At 44.9% G+C, this 20,362-nt stretch overlaps 1 protein-coding gene across 1 annotated transcript in view; it reads left to right on the top strand.

Moving 5' to 3' along the window:
* LOC124594155 (agrin-like) overlaps nt 1-20,045 on the top strand; it is a 47,508-nt gene extending 27,463 nt beyond the window's left edge. Inside the window, exons 7-10 of the mRNA XM_047132510.1 lie at nt 5,875-5,959; nt 11,898-12,084; nt 12,178-12,328; nt 19,885-20,045. Of these exons, the coding sequence (XP_046988466.1) occupies nt 5,875-5,959; nt 11,898-12,084; nt 12,178-12,328; nt 19,885-20,045 (584 nt within the window). The remainder of the gene's footprint in view (nt 1-5,874; nt 5,960-11,897; nt 12,085-12,177; nt 12,329-19,884) is intronic.
* The last annotated feature ends 317 nt before the right edge of the window (nt 20,046-20,362 follow it).

Below are 20,362 nucleotides of genomic sequence, written 5' to 3'. Positions count from 1 at the left end.
TCTCTTAATCGCTATGCACGCGACAGCATGCGTACCTATTACAGTAATGGCAATCAGTATAAAGGCATGGTTATTTGAAGGAAAATGAACGTTGCCGGCGGAATAGTTGTGCACAGTATGTACGCAGTAGTAAGAGATCCAGTATAGTGACAAATGCAGTCAGATCGTATCGAATTGGATGTCGGTAGTACATAATACAAGGGGCGTTTGGAAAGTCCGTGCAAAAATAAAAGCTACTTACGTGTTTGGGGTAAACCTTTCTTATTTTTCAACGTAGTCTCCTTTTAGACTTGTACACTTCGTCCAACGCTGTTCTAATTTGTTGATCCCTTCCGAATAATGGGAATTGTCCAAGTCTGCAAAATAGCTATAAGTTGCTGCAGTCAGCTCCTCGTTTGAATGAAATCTTTGTACCGTCAGCCATTTCTTCAGATTAGGGAACAAATATTAGTCTGAGGGAGCCAAGTCTGGAGAATAGGGGGGATGCGAAACGTGTTGGAATCCCATTTCCATTAATTTTGCGACCACAACTGCTGAGGTGTGTGCTGGTGCATTGTCGTGATGGAAAAGGACTTTTTTGCGGTCCAATCGCCGGCGTTTTTCTTGCAGCTCGGTTTTCAAACGGTCCATTAACTATGAATAATATGCACCTGTAATAATTTTACCCTTTTCCAGACAGTCGATGAGGATTATCTCTTGCGAATCCCAAAAGATTGTCGCCATAACCTTTCCTGCCGAAGGAATGGTCTTCTCCTTTTTTGGTGCAGATTCCGTCTTGGTAACTCATTGTTTAGATTCATGTTTGATCTCAGGTGTATAGTAATGTATCCATGTTTCATCCACAGTGACGAAACGACGCTTAAAAGTCCTGCGGATTCTTCCCGAACAGCTGCAAACAATCCTTGCAACACTTCACACGATTACATTTTTGGTCAAGCGTGAGCAATCGCGGAACCCATCTTGCGGATAGCTTTCTCATGTCCAAATATTTATGCAAAATATTATGTACCCGTTCATTCGAGATGCCCACAGCACTAGTAATTCACGCACCTTAACTCTTCTGTCATCCATCACCATATCATGGATTTTATAAGTGATTTATGGAGTCGTAACCTCCACAGGGCGTCCAGAACGTTCAGCATCACTTGTGCCCATATGGCCACTCCGAAAATTTTGAAACCAATTACAAGGGAACGTCCCCATCGCACCCCCCTCAGATTTAGTTATAAGTTGGCACAGTGGATAGGCCTTGATAAACTGAACACAGATCAATTGAGAAAACAGGAAGAAGTTGTGTGGAACTGTGAAAAAATAAGCAAAATATACAAACTGAGTAGTCCATGGGCGACATAAGCAACATAATGGACAATGCGAGCTTAGGAGCGCTGTGGTCCCGTGGTAGCGTTAGCAGCTGCAGAAGGAGAGGTCCTAGGTTCAAGTCTTCCTACGACTGAAAATTTTACTTTCTTTATTTTTGCGTAGTTATTATCTGTCCGTTCGTTCATTGACATCTCTGTTCACTGTAATAAGTTTAGTGTCTGTGTTTTGCGACCGCATCGCAAAACCGTGCGATTAGTAGACGAAAGGACGTGCCTCTCCAATGGGAACAGAAAACATTTGATCGCAAGGTCATAGGCCAACCGATTCCTCCACAGGAAAACACATCTGATATATTCTATACGACACTGGTGACGGCATGTGCGTCACATGACAGGAATATGTTGTCGATCCACCTAACTTGTACACTTGGCGAATGGGTAAAAAGATTCTTCTACCTTGCCCGATTTAGGTTTTCTTGTGGATGTGATAATCACTCCCAAAAAAGTGATGAAAACATAAGAGTTTGTCACATAAACTGAAAATAAAAAATTAAACTTTTCACTCGATGGAAGATTTGAACCAAGGACCTTTGGTTCCGCAGCTGCTCACGTTACCACGAGACCACGGCGCTCCTGCGTTCCCATTGTCCTTAATGTTGCCTATCTTCCCTTGAACTACTCAGTTTGTATATTTTGCTTATTTTTTCACAGTTCCACACAACTTCTTCCTGTTTTCTCAATTGATCTGTGTTCAGTTTTTCAAGGCCTATCCACTGTGCCAACTTATAACTAAATCTGAGGGGGGTGCGATGGGGGAGGTTCCCTTGTTAGAAACTATTCTATTTGAAGGTGCAGACTCACCGTAATGTTTATTAAGCTTCTCTTTAGTCTCATGAGGCGTTTTGCCTTTCATAAAGCAATGTTTAATCACCCCACGAAATTCTTTTTCCTCCATTTTTTGATAATCACTCGACTTCCTTGATTCACACGAATGGCAAACACAAAGAAATAGACCAATATGGTTGAAAGTTGGTATGAGTTCTTTTCAAAGAGGCTACTAACTAAACATCACCTCCATACGCGACGGTGGTGCCATCTCTTGGGCTCTGCACGGACTTTTCAAACGTCCCTCGTATAACAAAACATCCATGATTGAAGTGGTGCAGGGTGGAACTCAATACAAAAGTAATCGGCTCTTTCTGGTGTTTGTGTGTGCCTTTGGTGCAGACACTAGACAGACACCATTAGTGACGATGCATGTTGTATACGTAAACCACGAATGTAAGAATGCCACGCGGAAAACAGTTATCGTGAGATGACAATCAGAAACCGATGAGTACAAGGAAATGCGACTCTCTAATCGTCAAATTGCCAAGATGTTGAACTGTGCAAGTACAGAGATTGATAGTTTCATTAGACTGGGCGCACAGTAGGGACAGAACGGAAATATATGAAGGTGACCGTGCAGCTTCTCGAACCCGAGATCTCCTCCTCACATGGCACACGCTCTATCCAACAATTTTTTTTTTTTTAATCTCATTTTGTTCGCTTTTGTCCGTTGCATCTGCTCGGGGCGGACGTCGTAAGACTTCCATTTTAAGTTCGTTGTTGATCGATTAACTCAGTTTTTTTATTACAGAGGGCAGCTAACCCTATGACCAAACACGCTGAGCTACCGTGCCGGCATCCATCTGAGCCACCGAGGGCACAGAGGATCCCTTGCACGCTCCCCGTGAGTCCCACATTCCCAACATGTCCACACCACTACATTCACAGTGCGCCTAATAGATGTTTGCCCATCACACACATTACTCGTGGCAGATTAATCTACCAAGTCCCGTACAAGTTGGGGCATAGCGTGTACGTTCGCACAAGAAGGTCAATGGCCGGCTAGCCATATTTTAACTATATATGAAGGTAGTATCTGTTCACGAAAGAACAGATGCCATTGAAGACCGTGCAGCTTCTCTAGAATGAAATGATAATAAAATCGACACCCTAGCAGCAGATACTACCTACATATATAGTTACAATATGGCTACCCGGCCATTGACCTTCTTGTGCGAACGCACACGCTATACCCTAACTTGTACGGGACTTGGTAGATTAATCTGCCACGATTAATGAGTGTGATGCGCAAAGATCTATTAGGGGCACTACGAATGTAGTGGTGTAGATATGTTGGGAATATGGGACCCACGGGGAGCGTGCAAGGGACAACTCCCAGCAGGCGCACTATCCTCTGTGCCCTCGGTGGCTCAGAGGGCTGCTCGCCCTCCGTAATAAAAACTGAGTTAAGGAATCAACGATCAGCTTGAACGGATGTCTTGTGACGTCCGCCCAGACCAAACGCAACGAACAATGCCGAAAAAAAAAGATGAATAGAGCGTTTGCCATGTAAGTAGGAGATACCGGGTTCGAGTCCCAGTCGGGGCACACGGTTTCAACATGTCCCCAATGATGCAGATCAACGGCTCTTTGCAGCTAGTATGTCGATTTAATTATCATTTCACATAACGGGAACTATGGGCTAAGTAGAAAATCATTTGACACATCGAAACAGTTCCTTTTCCGCAAAGCAAGGGACGTAAACCGTTATTCTCAATTTGATGCTGATTTACAGTTGTCAGTAACTGCCAAACATGCACGACAAATTTTGACAAATGATAGACATCTTGCATTCAAGAAACGACTGCACAAACCTGCTCTAACACCCAAACTTAAACAGTCTAGATTGGAGTTTGCTCAAAAACATATGTGGTGGACTTTAGAATGAGCTAAAGTGATCTTGAGTAAGAAGAAGAAATTTAATTTAGATAGGTTGGATGGATTTCAATGTTTTTGGCGTTATCTGACAACAGTGCAGCGGGGAAAAAATGAACAGAAATTTTGGTGGTGGAAGTGTGATTTGTGCAGAGTTCTGCGCTAAATGTAAATAACGCATTGCTTGGCTGAACACTGGAATCAACTCTAACATGTCCACTGAGAAGCTAGGGACAGAGCTCATTATAATGTAGGTGGACCTAAGGAACGAAAGTCTAATGTTTCAACAGGACAACACATCTCTACATGTTTCTGTTGCAGCCAAAAAGTGCTTTTAAGATAAAGATACTGATGTCTTGCCCTGGTTTGCACGTAGCCCGGATATAAACCGCTCGAAAAAACTTCGGGAAATACTTGGAAGGCGTATTTATCGCAATGAAAGGCAATATGAGGCCGTATCTGAGCTGAAAACTGCGTAAGGGGAAGAGTATGTGGCAATTTCACTGCAAGAACCACAAACCCTAACAAAATCAATGCCAAAGAGAAGTTTTTAGATAATTAGGAATAAAGAAGATTGGACAAACAACTAACAGTTGTAAGGAGGCTCTTTAAGTTTCTTATGTTGGTAACGCCACGTAGCGCTCTGTATGAAAATCGCTGCCTGCGCTGTGTGCAGTCTGTGGCTGGTTGGACTCACTGTTGGAATATTCGCTTGTGTAGTGTTGGGCAGTTGGATGTGAACAGCCAGCAGTGGTGGATGTGGGGAGAGAGATGCCAGAGTTTTGAGACGTTGCTATAAGCGGACGATCTGGACACACGTCCAGATCGTCCGCTTATAGCAACGTCTCAAAACTCTGGCATCAACTTTTGAACACTATTAATGTAAATACATTGTTTGTTCTCTATCAGAATCTTTCATTTGCTAACTATGCCCATCCTTCTGTTCAGTGAACATTTCGAGCAGCGTTTCTCGAACTGTTGTGCTAATTGAGTGACTTCTTTATTTCAAAGCAGAACTGTTTCAACGATGGCTAGCCTTTATCAACTCACGGTAGCAATTTTTTCGGATGCCAGTGGCGCGTCGAACACTGCAGTTACCTTCACGGTTATTCAGTCTGATACTGTGAGTCCACACACACTATAGCCTTTCACCATAGTAACACACAAACAATTCACCAACTACGTCGATACTATCTTTTGGCACAAAAGCCGAATATAATCAGTTGTTGCATCTTGGATAAATAGTTTCTTTCGTCGGTGACTAACCTGTCATCAACGGTGCTTGGCCTGGCACATTGACGACCAAGGGTTTAGACCGTTTCCCACACTCGTCTACACGAACTACCATCACATTTTCATCTTAACCTCATAAATACGATACACAGAATATAAGGACATACATAGCAGTGTTGTGCACTATTCGCAGACTGATTAATTGCCTTAGATTTAAATCCCAGTAAAAGTCCATGCGCGGAACCGAAAAAAATTATGTTCCTGTTTAGAATTAAAGCCTGAATAAATTTTGCTTTCTTTTGTAATATTGAGTTTGTAAACGTAATTTTTAAATGGTCATTTAAATTAGATTGTAACGAAACTTGTTATTGGTTTTGATTTATTCCAATAATTTAGTTTAAGAGCATCGTCAGTGAAATTGTGTGCCAGAAGGTTTCACGTTATGAGGGAGATTAATGAAGTTTCGGTTATACGGTAACATATGCCACAATTACCATTGTTGGTTTAAAGTTCAGTTGTCATTGGCGTGAGTGTCGTAACTTTCAGTTTTGTTTTCCAGGTGATCGTAACGACTCAATCAGTGAAAGACCAGTCAAATTTACGGGATCTTCATTTTTCCGCCTTCCAAATAAAGTAATAAAAAGGTAAGTATTCTCAAGCGCTGTGGTCTTTAAAGAAGAGTAAACAAAACTAAAATACTTGTAATCTGTTTCTTTTTTTCAAAACAAATATTTTTCGTCTATGCCTAGGACAGAAGTCGCACTCCCTCCTCACAGTTTTTTTTACGATAAAGGAAATCAGTTGATTTTCTTACATTTATTGCAGACTACCAAATTAATGACGCCATACACGACGATATTATGTAGTACAATATGACACTGAAGTAACAAAAAATTTTCAAGTGAAACCCCCATCCAGTCGGTCTTATTCCAACCATTGTTTACAAACCAGCAAAAAAGTTATTGGCAAAAGGTGGGGCAGCCTCTAAAACAATGTTGGGCGAAGTGACTCATTGCTGCACTACGTAGACGTAAATTGCACACCATAATGGTTAATCTACATCTACATCTACATTGATACTCCGCAAGCCACCCAACGGTGTGTGGCGGAGGGCACTTTACGTGCCACTGTCATTACCTCCCTTTCCTGTTCCAGTCGCGTATGGTTCGCGGGAAGAACGACTGTCTGAAAGCCTCCGTGCGCGCTCTAATCTCTCTAATTTTACATTCGTGATCTCCTCGGGAGGCATAAGTAGGGGGAAGCAATATATTCGATACCTCATCCAGAAACGCACCCTCTCGAAACCTGGCGAGCAAGCTGCACCGCGATGCAGAGCGCCTCTCTTGCAGAGTCTGCCACTTGAGTTTATTAAACATCTCCGTAACGCTATCACGGTTACCAAATAACCCTGTGACGAAACGCGCCGCTCTTCTTTGGATCTTCTCTATCTCCTCTGTCAGACCGATCTGGTACGGATCCCACACTGATGAGCAATACTCAAGTATAGGTCGAACGAGTGTTTTGTAAGCCACCTCCTTTGTTGATGGACTACATTTTCTAAGCACTCTCCCAATGAATCTCAACCTGGTACCCGCCTTACCAACAATTAATTTTATATGATCATTCCACTTCAAATCGTTCCGCACGCATACTCCCAGATATTTTACAGAAGTAACTGCTTTTATAGAATGGGGAAACTTGGCTTGTCTTTGTTCATATGTTGAGAATGTGCTGAACGAGTGGAAGAGGTAACACAACACAATATAATTTCAGCATCATTTTCTTATGTTTTTTGGCTACGTAATTAAAACAATGCAGACAGCCTGCACCGTAAGACAATACTCGACTGCTGACTGACCAGAATTCTTATCAAAATATCCTGGCAGTCACTCATCTTGTGTTATATTTTCTGTAGTGTTGGCAGAAGAGCCAACACCGTGTTACGAGAGGAGGCCGAAACGCACGCGTTTCAGCTCACGCAGGCTGGCGTGAGGAGGGAAGAACTATACTGACGTGAGGTCTGGAACATGGCAAAGAATTAGAATTCAGAAAGCGGACGTAGCTACTAGTTTGATACTTAACTTTAATCCATTAATGATCAACGTCGCTCTTGACGGCAGACGATTCACAATATTATCTGTTCAGAATAGTAACTGAATATGGCGCCTTGCTAGGTCGTAGCAAATGACGTAGCTGAAGGCTATGCTAACTATCGTCTCGGCAATTGAGAGCGTATTTGTCAGTGAACCTTTCCTAGCAAAGTCGGCTGTACAACTGGGGCGAGTGCCAGGACGTCTCTCTAGACCTGCCGTGTGGTGGCGCTCGGTCTGCAATCACTGACAGTGGCGACACGCGGGTCCGACGTATACTAACGGACCGCGGCCGATTTAAGGGCTACCACCTAGCAAGTGTGGTGTCTGGCGGTGACACCACATTTTTTTCTAACAACAATATAAGTGGATCATCCGGCAAACTAGACGAAATGATATTTACTGTCAGAGTGTCTAAAAACGCAGGAATGTGGAATACGTGTTTACATAAATGAATACTACCCAGTCACAATTGCGGCTAAAAATTCTCTTTCATCGACGACGAACACATGAGAGAATTTTACACTACATTTATGTTGTTATCTTAAACAGCTGTTACCGTGAGCCTATGATTTTAAAATAGTTCTGTGGGACATCCCTTAGTCTCCTTTATGACTGATTTATGTTATATGGTCACATCTGAAAAATGACAAACAGAAAATCGATTATTATTGTTCGACTGTAAGAAACGTTTTTCAAATTTTTGAAACACATTTCGTAATTTTTTATATTTTCTGAAGATTGAAAACTATGACAGACAGTCTCACGTAAAGGTTGTAGATATTTTATTATGTGTTTCATTCCCATGAAATTCACGGCAGTGATGATCGAGATACACTTAATTATTCATAAATTGAAAGTAAGTATGTTTGTCTGCAAGGTTTTACTATTAAAACGAAGAAAAAACCTGCCAAGTCTTAAGAATCAGAGTGAATTCATGTTGAAGTTAAAGCTGTATTTTTTGTGCCCGTGTTTGGTTATTAGCAAATATCTTGCTCATAAATCTGTACTGTAGACTGATACATGAACGACAATGTGTGCTGTTAATGTATAGAGTTTGTTAAATGTTATGAATGTGAATCTAGTGACTACAACCCCAAAATTACATTTATCATCAGGCAACTTTTTACCTGTCATTCGGCATGAAAATAAAGGGAGCCCAATGTAGTTGGTGAAACTTCACTGAAACATATATGGGTACTAAAAGAAGAAAACTGTTTGTTTGCTCAAGGCAGTATCCTTTTCCAAAACGTACACCGTCGGAACAAAAAATCACAACGTCAAGAAGAAGTTGTGCGACAAAACGAAAGTTGGTAAGCGTGTTTATATACTGTGCGATCAAAAGTATCCGGACACACTCCCAAAACATGCGTTTTTCATATTACGTGCATTGTGCTGCCAGGTACTCTCTATGAGCGACCTCAGCAGTCATTAGACATCGTGAGAGAGCAGAATGAGGCGTTCCGCGGAATTCACAGACTTTGAAAGTGGTGAGGTGATTGGGAGCCACTTGTGTTACACGTCTAAACGCGAGATTTCCACACTCCTAAACATCCCTAGGTCCACTGTTTCCGATGTGATAGTGAAGTGGAAACGTGAAGGGACACGTACAGCATAAAAGCGTACAGGCGAACCTCGTCTGTTGACTGACAGAGAGCGCCGACAGTTGAAGAGGGTCGTAATGTGTAATAGGCAGACATCTATCCAGACCATCACACAGGAACTGCAAACTGCATCAGCATCCACTGCAAGTACTTTGACAGATAGGCGAGAAGTGAGAAAACTTGGATTTCATGGTCGAACGGCTGCTCATAAGCCACACATCACGCCGGTAAATGCCAAACGACGCCTCGCTTGGTGTAAGGAGCGTAAACATTGGACGATTGAACAGTGGAAAAACGTTGTGTGCAGTGACGAATCACGGTACACAATATGGTGAATGCCCGGTGAACGTCATTTGCCAGCGTGTGTAGTGCCAACAGTAAAATTCGGAGGCGGTGGTGTTATAATGTGGTCGTGTTTTTCATGGAGGGGGCCTACACCCCTTGTTGTTTCGCGTGGCACTATTACAGCACAGGCCTACATTGATGTTTTAAGCTCCTTCTTCCTTCCCACTCTTGAAGAGCAGTCGGGGATGGCGACTGCATCTTTCAACGCGATCGAGCATCTATTCATAATGCACGGCCTGTAGCGGAGTGGTAACACGACAATAACATCGCTGTAATGGACTGGCCTGCCCAGAGTCTTGACTTGAGTCCTATAAAACACCTTTGGGATGTTTTGGAACGCTGACTTCATGCCAGGCCTGACCGACCGACATCGATAACTCTCCTCAGTGTAGCACTCCGTGAAGAATGGGCTGGCATTCCCCAAGAAACCTTCCACCGCCTGACTGAACGTGTGCCTCCGAGAGTCGAAGCTGTCATCAAGGCTAAGGGTGGGCCAACACCATACTGAATTCCAGCATTACCGGTGGAGGGCGCCACGAACTTGTAAGTCATTTTCAGCCAGGTGTCCGGATACTTTTGATTGCATAGTGTAAATCTGAAAGGTGATGTCTTCTCAGATTTCACACCACTCGCGCAACTATGAGGATGCAATTCATGTTTGTTTTAAATACAGGCCGTAACGGCCGTCAGCGTTAGTTACCTTCGAGACTGGGCGTGGTGAGCTAATGTTTGTCAAGACTGCCTTTAGGGCGAGAAAGATGCCATTATCAACACTTCACTGAGTTTGAACGAGATCGTGTAAGAGGACTACGTGTAGCTGTGTGTTCCTTCTGCAGTATCGCATAAGGACTTGGCAGTAATGTAGCCACTGTACGTGATTGCTGGCAGCGGTGGTTACGAGAATGTACGGTGGCAAGAAGACCGGGCCCCGAACGGCCACGTGGCACTACCAAAAGTGAAGACCATCTTGTTCGGCGTATGGCTCTCGCCCATCGTACTGCAATTTCAACAGAAATTGGCATCAGAGTGACACAACGAACTATTACATATCGGTTACTTTGAGGACAGCTCCGAGCCAGACTCCCTGTAGCGTGCATTCCACTGATTCTAAAAAATGGTTCAAATGGCTCTGAGCGCTATGGGACTTAACAGCTGAGGTCATCAGTCCCCTAGAACTTAGAACTACTTAAACCTAACTAACCTGAGGATATCACACACATCCATGCCCGAGGCAGGATTCGAACCTGCGACCGTAGTGGTCGCGCAGGTCCAGACTGAAGCGCCTAGAACCGCTCGGCCACTCCGGCCGGCTGATTCTAAACCACCTACATTTGCGAATTCAGTGGTGTCAAGCAAGAGCTCATCGGAGGACAGGTTGGAGGTCAGCTGAGTTTTCTGATGCAAGCTGGTTCATACTCGGTGCCAGTGATGGCCATGTGTTGATTAGGAGGTAGCCAATTGAGAGGGCCTGCAACCAACGTATCTGTGTGTTAGAAACCGTGGACCTACACCTTTGTTTTGGTCTGAGATGTGATTTCGTGTGACAGCAGGAGGAGTCTCGTGGTTATTCCACGCACGCTGACAGCTAATTTGTACGTCAGTCTGGTGATTCGAACTGTTGTGCTTCCGTTCACGAACAGCATTGCAGGGTGTTTTTTTCCAGCTCGATAACGGTTACCCACATACCTGTTGTAACTCAACATGCTCTACAGAGTGTCGACATGTCGACTTGGTCTGCTTGATCAGCATATATGTCTCCAATCGTGGGCATATGTGAAGTGACCTCCAGTGTCTTAGATAAAGAGCGTCAACCGTCCCTTTATTGACCTGTACTACACAATGCACGCACGTTTACATACTTTCCTCCAATATTCTGGTGGTTAGGCCGGTTATTAACGCACCAGCATTTCATAATTGGGCCAACGGCCTTGCCGCAGTGGTAACACCGGTTCCCGTCAGATCACCGACGTTAAGCGCTGTCGACTTGGATGGGTGACCATCTGCCGAGCGCTGTTGGCTAGCGGGGTGCACTCAGCCCTTGTGAGGCAAACTGAGGAGCTACTTGATTGAGAAGTAGCGGCTCCGGTCTCGGAAAGTTACGGCCAGGAGAGCGGTGTGTTGACCACATGCCCCTCCGTATCCCCATCCAATAACGCCTGTTGTGGGCTGAGGATGACACGGCGGCCATTCGGTTCGGTTGGGAGTTCATGGCCTGTGCGGGAGGAGTTAAGTTTAAGTTTTTTAGAATTGGAATGGCGTGATCTTGAAATATTAATGACTTAAATATGTTACCTAATCACATGTATCCCGAAATTTTATTACCCTGTATTAATTATTTTCTTTGTTGCGACTTTTTCCGTCGTTGTGTTTATGTGACTTAAAATACAGTCGGGTCCAGGCAGATTTAAACCTGCGGTAGCTAACCATTTACCACTTTTATCGCTGGAACCGTGGTATTGCACGGAGACATTGACAGCTCCATATGTTAGACAGAATTCAGTACGTTAGTGCATTTTTGAGAAACAAATAATTGTCCATTTCAGGAAGAAGACGGAGCAAGCCAACCGGTACGAGATCGTATTCAGGACGATGGAGTTAAACGGGCTGTTGCTGTGGCTGAGTAAAGGCAGAACGGCTACGAACCACTTCTCTCTGGCGGTCGTCAATGGACAAGTGGAGATGAGCTTCGGCCTGGGACGGAGGCACAAGCCGCTCCTCATCAGGTCGCAGGTAAGCTGCGAGGTAGTGGGGTTGCGTGTAGCGTGTAGCGTGTAGCGTAGCGGCAGGGCTTACCACAGCGTGTGTGTGTGTGTGCGTGGGCAGGTGTGGGTGAGCGACGGCGCGTGGCACCGCGTGGTGGCGCTGCGGCACCGCTGGAGGGCGGCGCTCAGGGTCGACACCGGGGCTCCGGGGCGAGGGGCGGCGGCCGGCGGCGCCGCGGCCACGCTGCGCTCCAACGGCTGGCTCTGCATAGGTAGGCCATAGGCCACCTGGCCCTGCACAGCTGCGGCGTTACTGTTATCACCAGAAGCGTCAGATTATAAGGGGGGGGGGGGGCGAGTGCCAGTAGGAGTCACGCTCTCAGGGTTTCGTACAAACTTAATTATGTGGTTCAAATGGCTCTGAGCACTATGGGACTTAACATCTGTGGTCATCAGTCCCCTAGAACTTAGAACTACTTAAACCTAACTAACCTAAGGACATCACACACACCCAGTCATCACGAGGCAGAGAAAATCCCTGACCCCGCCGGGAATCGAACCCGGGAACCCGGGAACCCGGGCGTGGGAAGCGAGAACGCTACCGCACGACCACGAGCTGCGGACCTTAATTATGTATACAGGGTGTTACAAAAAGGTACGGCCAAACTTTCAGGAAACATTCCTCACACACAAATAAAGAAAAGATGTTATGTGGACATGTGTCCGGAAACGCTTACTTTCCATGTTAGAGCTCGTTTTAGTTTCGTCAGTATGTACTGTACTTCCTCGATTCACCGCCATGATTTCATACGGGATACTCTACCTGTGCTGCTAGAACGTGTGCCTTTACAAGTACGGCACAACATGTGGTTCATGCGCGATGGAGCTCCTGCACATTTCAGTCGAAGTGTTCGTACGCTTCTCAACAACAGATTCGGTGGCCGTGAATTGGTAGAGGCGGACCAATTCCACGCTCTCCTGACCTCAACCCTCTTGTCTTTTATTTATGGGGGCATTTGAAAGCTCTTGTCTACGCAACCCCGGTACCAAATGTCGTGCTCGTATTGTGGACGGCTGTCATACAATACGCAATTCTGCAGGGCTGCATCAGCGCATCAGGGATTCCATGCGACGAAGGGTGGATGTATGTATCCTCGCTAACGGAGGACTAACAAAATGTTTGAAGTCACGCTGGTACATTCTGTTGCTGTGTATTTCCATTCCATGATTAATGTGATTTGAAGAGAGGTAATAAAATGAGCTCTAACATGGAAAGTAAGCGTTTCCGGACACATGTCCACATAACATATTTTCTTTCTTTGTGTGTGAGGAATGTTTCCTGAAAGTTTGGCCGTACGTTTTTGTAACACCCTGTATAAATACTCGTTGAAATGCCTGGGCTAGCAGGACAGAGCGGACTAGGTTGTGGAAAGGGGCCAAAGTAAATTGCTGTCAGTTGCACTCAACATACAAACTTTATTTATCAACACACAACGTTACAACAAGGATGCAAAACGCTCAAAACTTTAATCGACCTCCTTTGATTAACTTTAGACCGGCTAAAGGCCACACTCAAAATCCAGGGCATAACACCTAAGCAAGAAATTGAAATACAAGGTTCTTCTGGAGGTTTCACCCAAGAATATTTTCTAAATCATGAATCTAAACAGGCTGAAGGCCTTAGCAATTTAATTTTAATGGAACTTGGCTGGAGGCCGTATATTAAGCAATAACAAGAGTTTCAGTCAAAAGGCAGATGACGTTATCTTAAAGCATTTCATGCAAAATTCGGCTGAAGGACCCATACAAAAGCATAATAATCTTATGCCTTAGGGGCAAGACCACAACATTAATGTAAGAGATATTAATGCTCGGCTGAAGACCACATATCAACAAAATATGTTTAACGGCTTAAGGCCTAGAAAACAGTTTCAATTTAAAAGGCAGAAGGCCTTATCTTAAAACATCTCATGTAAAATTCAGCTCAAGGCCCCATAAAAAAGAATAACAATCTCATGCTTTAAGAGCAAGATTGCTTCAAAATGGTTCAAATGGCTGTGAGCACTATGGGACTTAACTTCTGAGGTCATCAGTCCCCTAGAACGTAGAACTACTTAAACCTAACTAACCTGAGGACATCACACACATCCATGCCCGACGCATGATGCGAACCTGCGACCGTAGCGGTCGCGCGGTTCCAGACTGTAGCGCCTAGAACCGCTCGGCCACTCTGGCCGGCTAAGAGCAAGACAAGAACATTAATTTAACAGATATTGATACTCATCTGAAGGCCATACATCAACCAAATAACTAAAACCTAAACAGGGAAATTACTATGTAACACACAAGGAACGGCGCTCAGAAGTTTCCAAGGGTCGGCCTCGGATTATAACACTAGCGCCTGTGTAGGTGAGAAGGGCAGCCTGTCCAACGACTTCTTAATCTGAAGCCAACCCAATCGACAGACAGCCGACCGACCAATCAACAAAATCAGTTCCGCTCCATGCAACTAGCAAAGCAACCACAAGATTTCAATACAATGACACAACGACCAACAACACATCAGCTGCCGCACTGCACGCCACGCTGGACAGCAACAACACGACGAGGAAAATACATTGGTTAAAATTACGTCAGCGACCAGGGCAGGTAATCGGAATGTCAACGGCCACAAGGCAGAAGATACTTCTGGTCAGCTTCAATAATAGGGAATAAATTAAGTTAAACTCCGCAGGAAGACGACTGGAATCTTAGCCCACTTGAATACACACACGTTGTTGTTCGCGGGAATGTCTCAAAAGCGACAACGAGGATCAAACGAAGAAATGTAAACACTTGAGGCTCGAAGGTAGGTTAATTGAGGACTCAACTTTCATGTCCAAGATCGGTGGGCGACGAACTTCGTAGCACTCGCAAGCAGCACCTCACACTCCAACCGCGCGTGCACACCGCCAGCGTCCTCGGTCAGAGTACGCGAGATTGAGACTTCCTTGCTGCTCCAAGCCAACCGACCGACTCCCCAGGCCCGGAAACGGCGAAAGGACCAAATATACGTCGGCCGATGAGACGACCAACCGAACGAGCAACCAACGGTCGTCCCGCTCCAATCTCACTCCGTCGGACAGTTGATGTGTGTCGCCAGCGGTCGGCGAGCACTGGCTGTCGGCGCCTCACCGGCGCTCCGTCCCCGACATCACTGCTGCTGCGTCCCGACTGCACTACTGGTCTATCTCCAACTGACTGCCAGACACACGACTCCCCAGAAATACTGCCGGTCGCTCCAGAGATGGTACGACAGTGCACTTATCGATACGCGCTGCTGCTGCCGCTCATGGGCGAGTAAGGCAGGAAGTTAGTGGCGCCAGTAAATGGAATAAGAAAATGAGGCGGCAGTACCGTAATAGAAGACGACAAACAGTAAATGGCATGATCACGAGCAGTGCACGGCTCACTCGTAGTTCACCTACAGGTTTTGATGAGTGTCAGGTTTGTTTGAGTAGCCATCATCCGCAGCAAGCACAGAAATTTTCGTTTTGCAAGTAAAAATCTCCTTTACTTGCTGCAGTGTATTTTATTTCTTCCACACACGTTTCGCCTTCTACTTTAAGACATCTTCAGTGAATTAATTATTCGCCTTTTTGGGTGGCAGTTGTTTTTCCTCTCATCAGCTCACGTGCAGGAGGTCGCACTTTATCTTCACTTACGAAACATAAGCATGATTTCATGTTACGAAATCTTTTTCTCACAATTTTCATATTGTTTGCGTTAATTGTTGTGGAGCACTATTAGCCGTCTGTCACTAGTTGTAGATATTTCCTCCGAAAACTGTGTTCATTTTGTCTCTTCCTACTTGGTTTGTAAAAAAAAAAAAAAAAAAAAAAAAAAAAAAAAAAAAAAAAAAAAAAAAAAAAAAATGCAAATTCTGAAGAAACGAGTTCGTAACGTGAAAACGTGCTCATGTATAGTATGTGAACCTATATCTCGGCCTCCAGCATGTGACCTGACGAGGTAAAACGCAAATGCCAATCAAAAGGCGAATAACTATTCCACTGAAGATGTCTGAAAGTAAAAGGCGAACCACGTGTGGAAGAAATAAAATATTCTGCAGCAACAAAAGGCGGTTTTTATTTACAACTTGTATACAAACCACGTGGTAGGAAGAAAACTTTGGATTTTACTTCTCGTCGACTACCGGAGGGCATTTCGTGTTACGGAGCGGCGGGGAAAGAAACTGGCCGTGTGCTTTCCAAAGGAACTATCGAGGCATTTGTATCAAGAAAGCTAGCCAATTTACGGAATGGCTGCACAGGGATTTGAACCACTGCTGTCCCGAATTGTATTTGGGAGTCTCACCAATGCGCCACTTCTCTCGGTCAAACCACATAGACAGCGACTGTTCACGTCGATAAACAAACCTTTTTTGATTCCACGTCACAACGTTTACAGATTCCGAGGATTCATTATGTCAAGAGGTACTTAACGTGCTACAATCTGAGTCAGAGGTCACGTTACATTTCTGTAACCCTAATCATTTGGCCGAGCGGTTCTAGACGCTACATTCTGGAACCGCGCGACCGCTACGGTCGCAGGCTCGAATTCTGCCTCGGGCATGGATGTGTGTGATGTCCTTAGGTTCGTTAGGTTAAAGTAGTTCTAAGTTCTAGGGGACTAATGACCTCAGACGTTAAGTCCTATAGTGCTCAGAGCCATTTTGAACCCTAATCATTTGTGATTTGCCGTATTATACGTAATCTGAGGCATATGCTCATTCCAATCGTATGCATCCTTCGTGGTGTTGCAATTTTCATAGACGTTAAGAGTATTTCCAGAAGTGGCAATGAGAGGGTGAGACGGCATCTCAAAACCGATGCTGCAGCTTGATGACAGTGAGGGCTCGACTTACAAGAGACTAAATACCGTGGCGACGCAGCTGCTTCGATACCGCTCTCTTTTTAAAATCCCGGTACGGAAATTCCTATAGTGGTTCAGGTTGATTCCAGGATGATTTTTTGACCGGGATACGACGCGACAGTCTGCAGTTTCGATGGTACCAGACTGTTAGTTATGTGTTCTCCTAGTCCGCTGTGATAGACTGGAGAGGAGTCGATGCTAGGTGGCGACAGAGAGTCACTGCCGCAGCTGCTTCGTTTCAAGCGGTAAACATACCGAACAAGAAAATTTGAGGTATGGCCGACAATAGTGACAGGTGGCCGTTGTGTTTCGTTACCACTTGTGGTACGTCCGTGGAGCACAGGCAAATATTCGTCGGGAGGCACAGGTACAAACAACGGTTTCCAGGCCTAGTCTTGAATATCTATTGGAGCATGAGCTGCGGTATAACGCGGTGGGACAATGGGTTGTGGAATCAGCCAGTAAAGGGATCACGAGTCCCAGTCGAGGGCATCTTTCACGGGAGGAAAGGGTATTAATATACGAGAAGAAGCCGCAGTCTAATGACCACGATTGCAATGGACCTCCGATTCCGCGATGGCTTTCTGAAATAAATCTAGTCATCCCGCCCAAACTCGGGACGCAAGGCTAATAAACAAGCAGAACACGGAATGTTCGTGATATCTGTAGCTAAAATTACAAACTTTCGGCGAGTGCCTGCCTGCATCATCGTCGTCACGGTCTGTCTGACTGTCGTGAAACTGTCGAAGTTCTCGCTTTTATGGCCAGAGGACGGCATCTGATCGGCAAAATTGTGTCATGGACATGAGGTATGCTGAGGTGGTGTGCTTGCACAGATTACTTATGCGTCTGCTGTCCAATGTCGCTTGCAGCTCCACCACTTATATCAGGCAGTAAAATGAGAAGTTTTCCTCTGCGGGTGGAAAATTAAAGAAATTCTTCAAACTGTACTGGTTCGAGAGGGATTTATAATATTTCAAGGAAGTGTAATGGCGGTTACGTGGAGCAGTCTATACGGACTACCGGCGATCTCTGTGTTGAGCATCAGCACCACATCAAACACAGTAATTCTGAAAACACTGCGGCGGACAAATACAGACTGTTAAATAAACGCAAGACTATGTTTGAACAAACAAGAATTCTGCCTCTGGCATCGAACCATTCAGATTGGTGATCCATGGTGATTAGACTATGTGGTAACAACTTAACGGAGTTACCGGGCAGTGCTCCTCACAATGCGTGGAAGCATGTCCTTGATGAAGAAAGAGCACAGAGAAAGACTTACCAAATGGCTCTGAGCTGTGGTCATCAGTCCCCTGGAACTTAGAAATACTTAAACCTAACTAACCTAAGGACATCACACACATCCATGCCCGAGGCAGGATTCGAACCTGCGACCGTAGCGGTCACGCGGTTCCAGACTGAAGCGCCTAGAACCGCACGGCCACCCCGGCCGGCAAAGACTTATCACAGTTTTCCGTTTGGTGTACGTGGTTGCATGGCAAGCGACTGTGGACAGAGAGCGCGAACGTAACATGTGAACGTACAGGGCGCCACCTCTGCAAGCGCGATCTCTGCGACGTAATTCATCCAATCAGATGCCGTCCTTTGGGCAAGGCAGTTGTCCAACGCTGGGGAATGTATTCGAGTTTGACGCGGCAAGTTAATCGACAACCTTGTATGCAAATTTGTTACCATACCGCTAAAGACGATCGAAAAATGCATTACATTTCCACTACATAAAGAATGGAGAAACTTTTCTCCTGTAATGACGCCCATTTCTTTAAGTACACACCTGATTTATTCAAAATTTATTCAACATAGCTATTCACTGTGTGTTGTTTTGTAGCCAGAAGACGGATGCAGTCAGTTACTCACCCTGCTTGCACTAGTCAACTTTTATGATTGATGCAATGTGTCGCAAATATTATAATTAAAGTATTCCACTCATTGGTGCAAGTAGCAATGTCTGTTTGTTGCTTACTGGACAGATTATAATATCCACATCTCGACTGGTGAGAAGGATAAAATAGACGGCAGGCCGTTGGAACCCACCTGTAAAAGAGCTCGTGGCTGGACACATCGACAGCTGAGCCGCACCGCACGAGAATCTCTGACATCGAGTTGGGATTCCCAGACGCAGCGCAGCTCTGTACAACTGGGATTGCCTTGGCATTTCAAGACTTTGCGAACTGGCGCAACACAAGTAGTTGCGCCTACGTATACCCTGCGATGTGTACCTGGGAAGAATCTATATCAATGCAGTCCAGTGGATTGAACGACGCTTGTTTCTGGGCTAAAACTGTATAGTGTTTGAAATTGTGGTCATTTATTACTCCGCCCCTCGTGGTCTCGCGGTAGCGTTCTCGATTCCCGGGGAGTTGAGGGATTTTTCCTGCCTCGAGATGACTGGGTGTTGTTGTGTCGTCTTCATCATCATCATTCATCCCCATTACGCTCGGAGGAAGGCAACGGCAAACCACCTCCTTTAGGACCTTGCCTAGTAAGGCGGTGCGGGTCTCCCGCATCGTTCCCCCACGCTCTGTAAAGAAGCATGGGACTTCATTTCCATTTTCCATTACTTTTTAGCAAATATATATTATAATGAATGCGATGCTTCTGATTCGAAAAATAATAGTAATAAGTATGTCATATTGTAATGATGTTTCAAGTAATGACAAAGGTTCTTCAGTTTCCGTCTACAGTAAGTCTGTACTACACCTTAGTTACAATAGTATAATTAGTTGTCTATATCTTTATCTGATTCAGAACAGAGGAATAATTTGTCAACTCAGTGCAACATAAAATTTATGACTTTCTTTGGGTTCGTACAGCAGTGAATGTATGCGTAGTCTTTGCTTAGAGGCCGTAATGAACACGTCCAACTGTTGTGACAGAGCCACTTTTTCGGTTGCAGGCGGGTCCCGCTCCTTGCCGCCTGGTTTGCCAATGTCCTACTACGTCGGGTTCAAAGGCTGCATCAAGGAACTTCTGGTGTCCAGAAAACAACTCAGCGTCCTGGAGAGAGTTGATGAACACAAAAACTTCATTGAATACTGCCACGAAAACGAAGTGTGATTGACCATCGTGCAAACGGACATTTGTTATACAGTTCCTGCGTATCGTGAATTCAGATGGTTTTCAATAATACTCTAACCGCGTGCAGTTTTTATATGTGGTGCGCTTTCATTCTGATTTTTGAATGAAAAGGATGCTTTAACAAGGAGAAACTTGTTACCTGCAGAAGACTACTGACTTTTATTTAAATAGCCGAAATAACCATTACGTAAATACTCAAAACATTTCTTCTATTTCAACGTTTCTTTTCTTCGTTTCCTGTTTACTTTACGTGCATTAACATTGCGGCGGTCAGTGTAAGGAGTGGCAGATAGTAA

Source organism: Schistocerca americana, chromosome 2 (assembly GCF_021461395.2).
Source record: "Schistocerca americana isolate TAMUIC-IGC-003095 chromosome 2, iqSchAmer2.1, whole genome shotgun sequence".
NCBI lineage: Eukaryota > Metazoa > Arthropoda > Insecta > Orthoptera > Acrididae > Schistocerca > Schistocerca americana.
The sequence above is the reverse complement of the archived record's forward strand: the minus strand, read 5'-3'. Positions and strand labels throughout refer to the sequence as shown.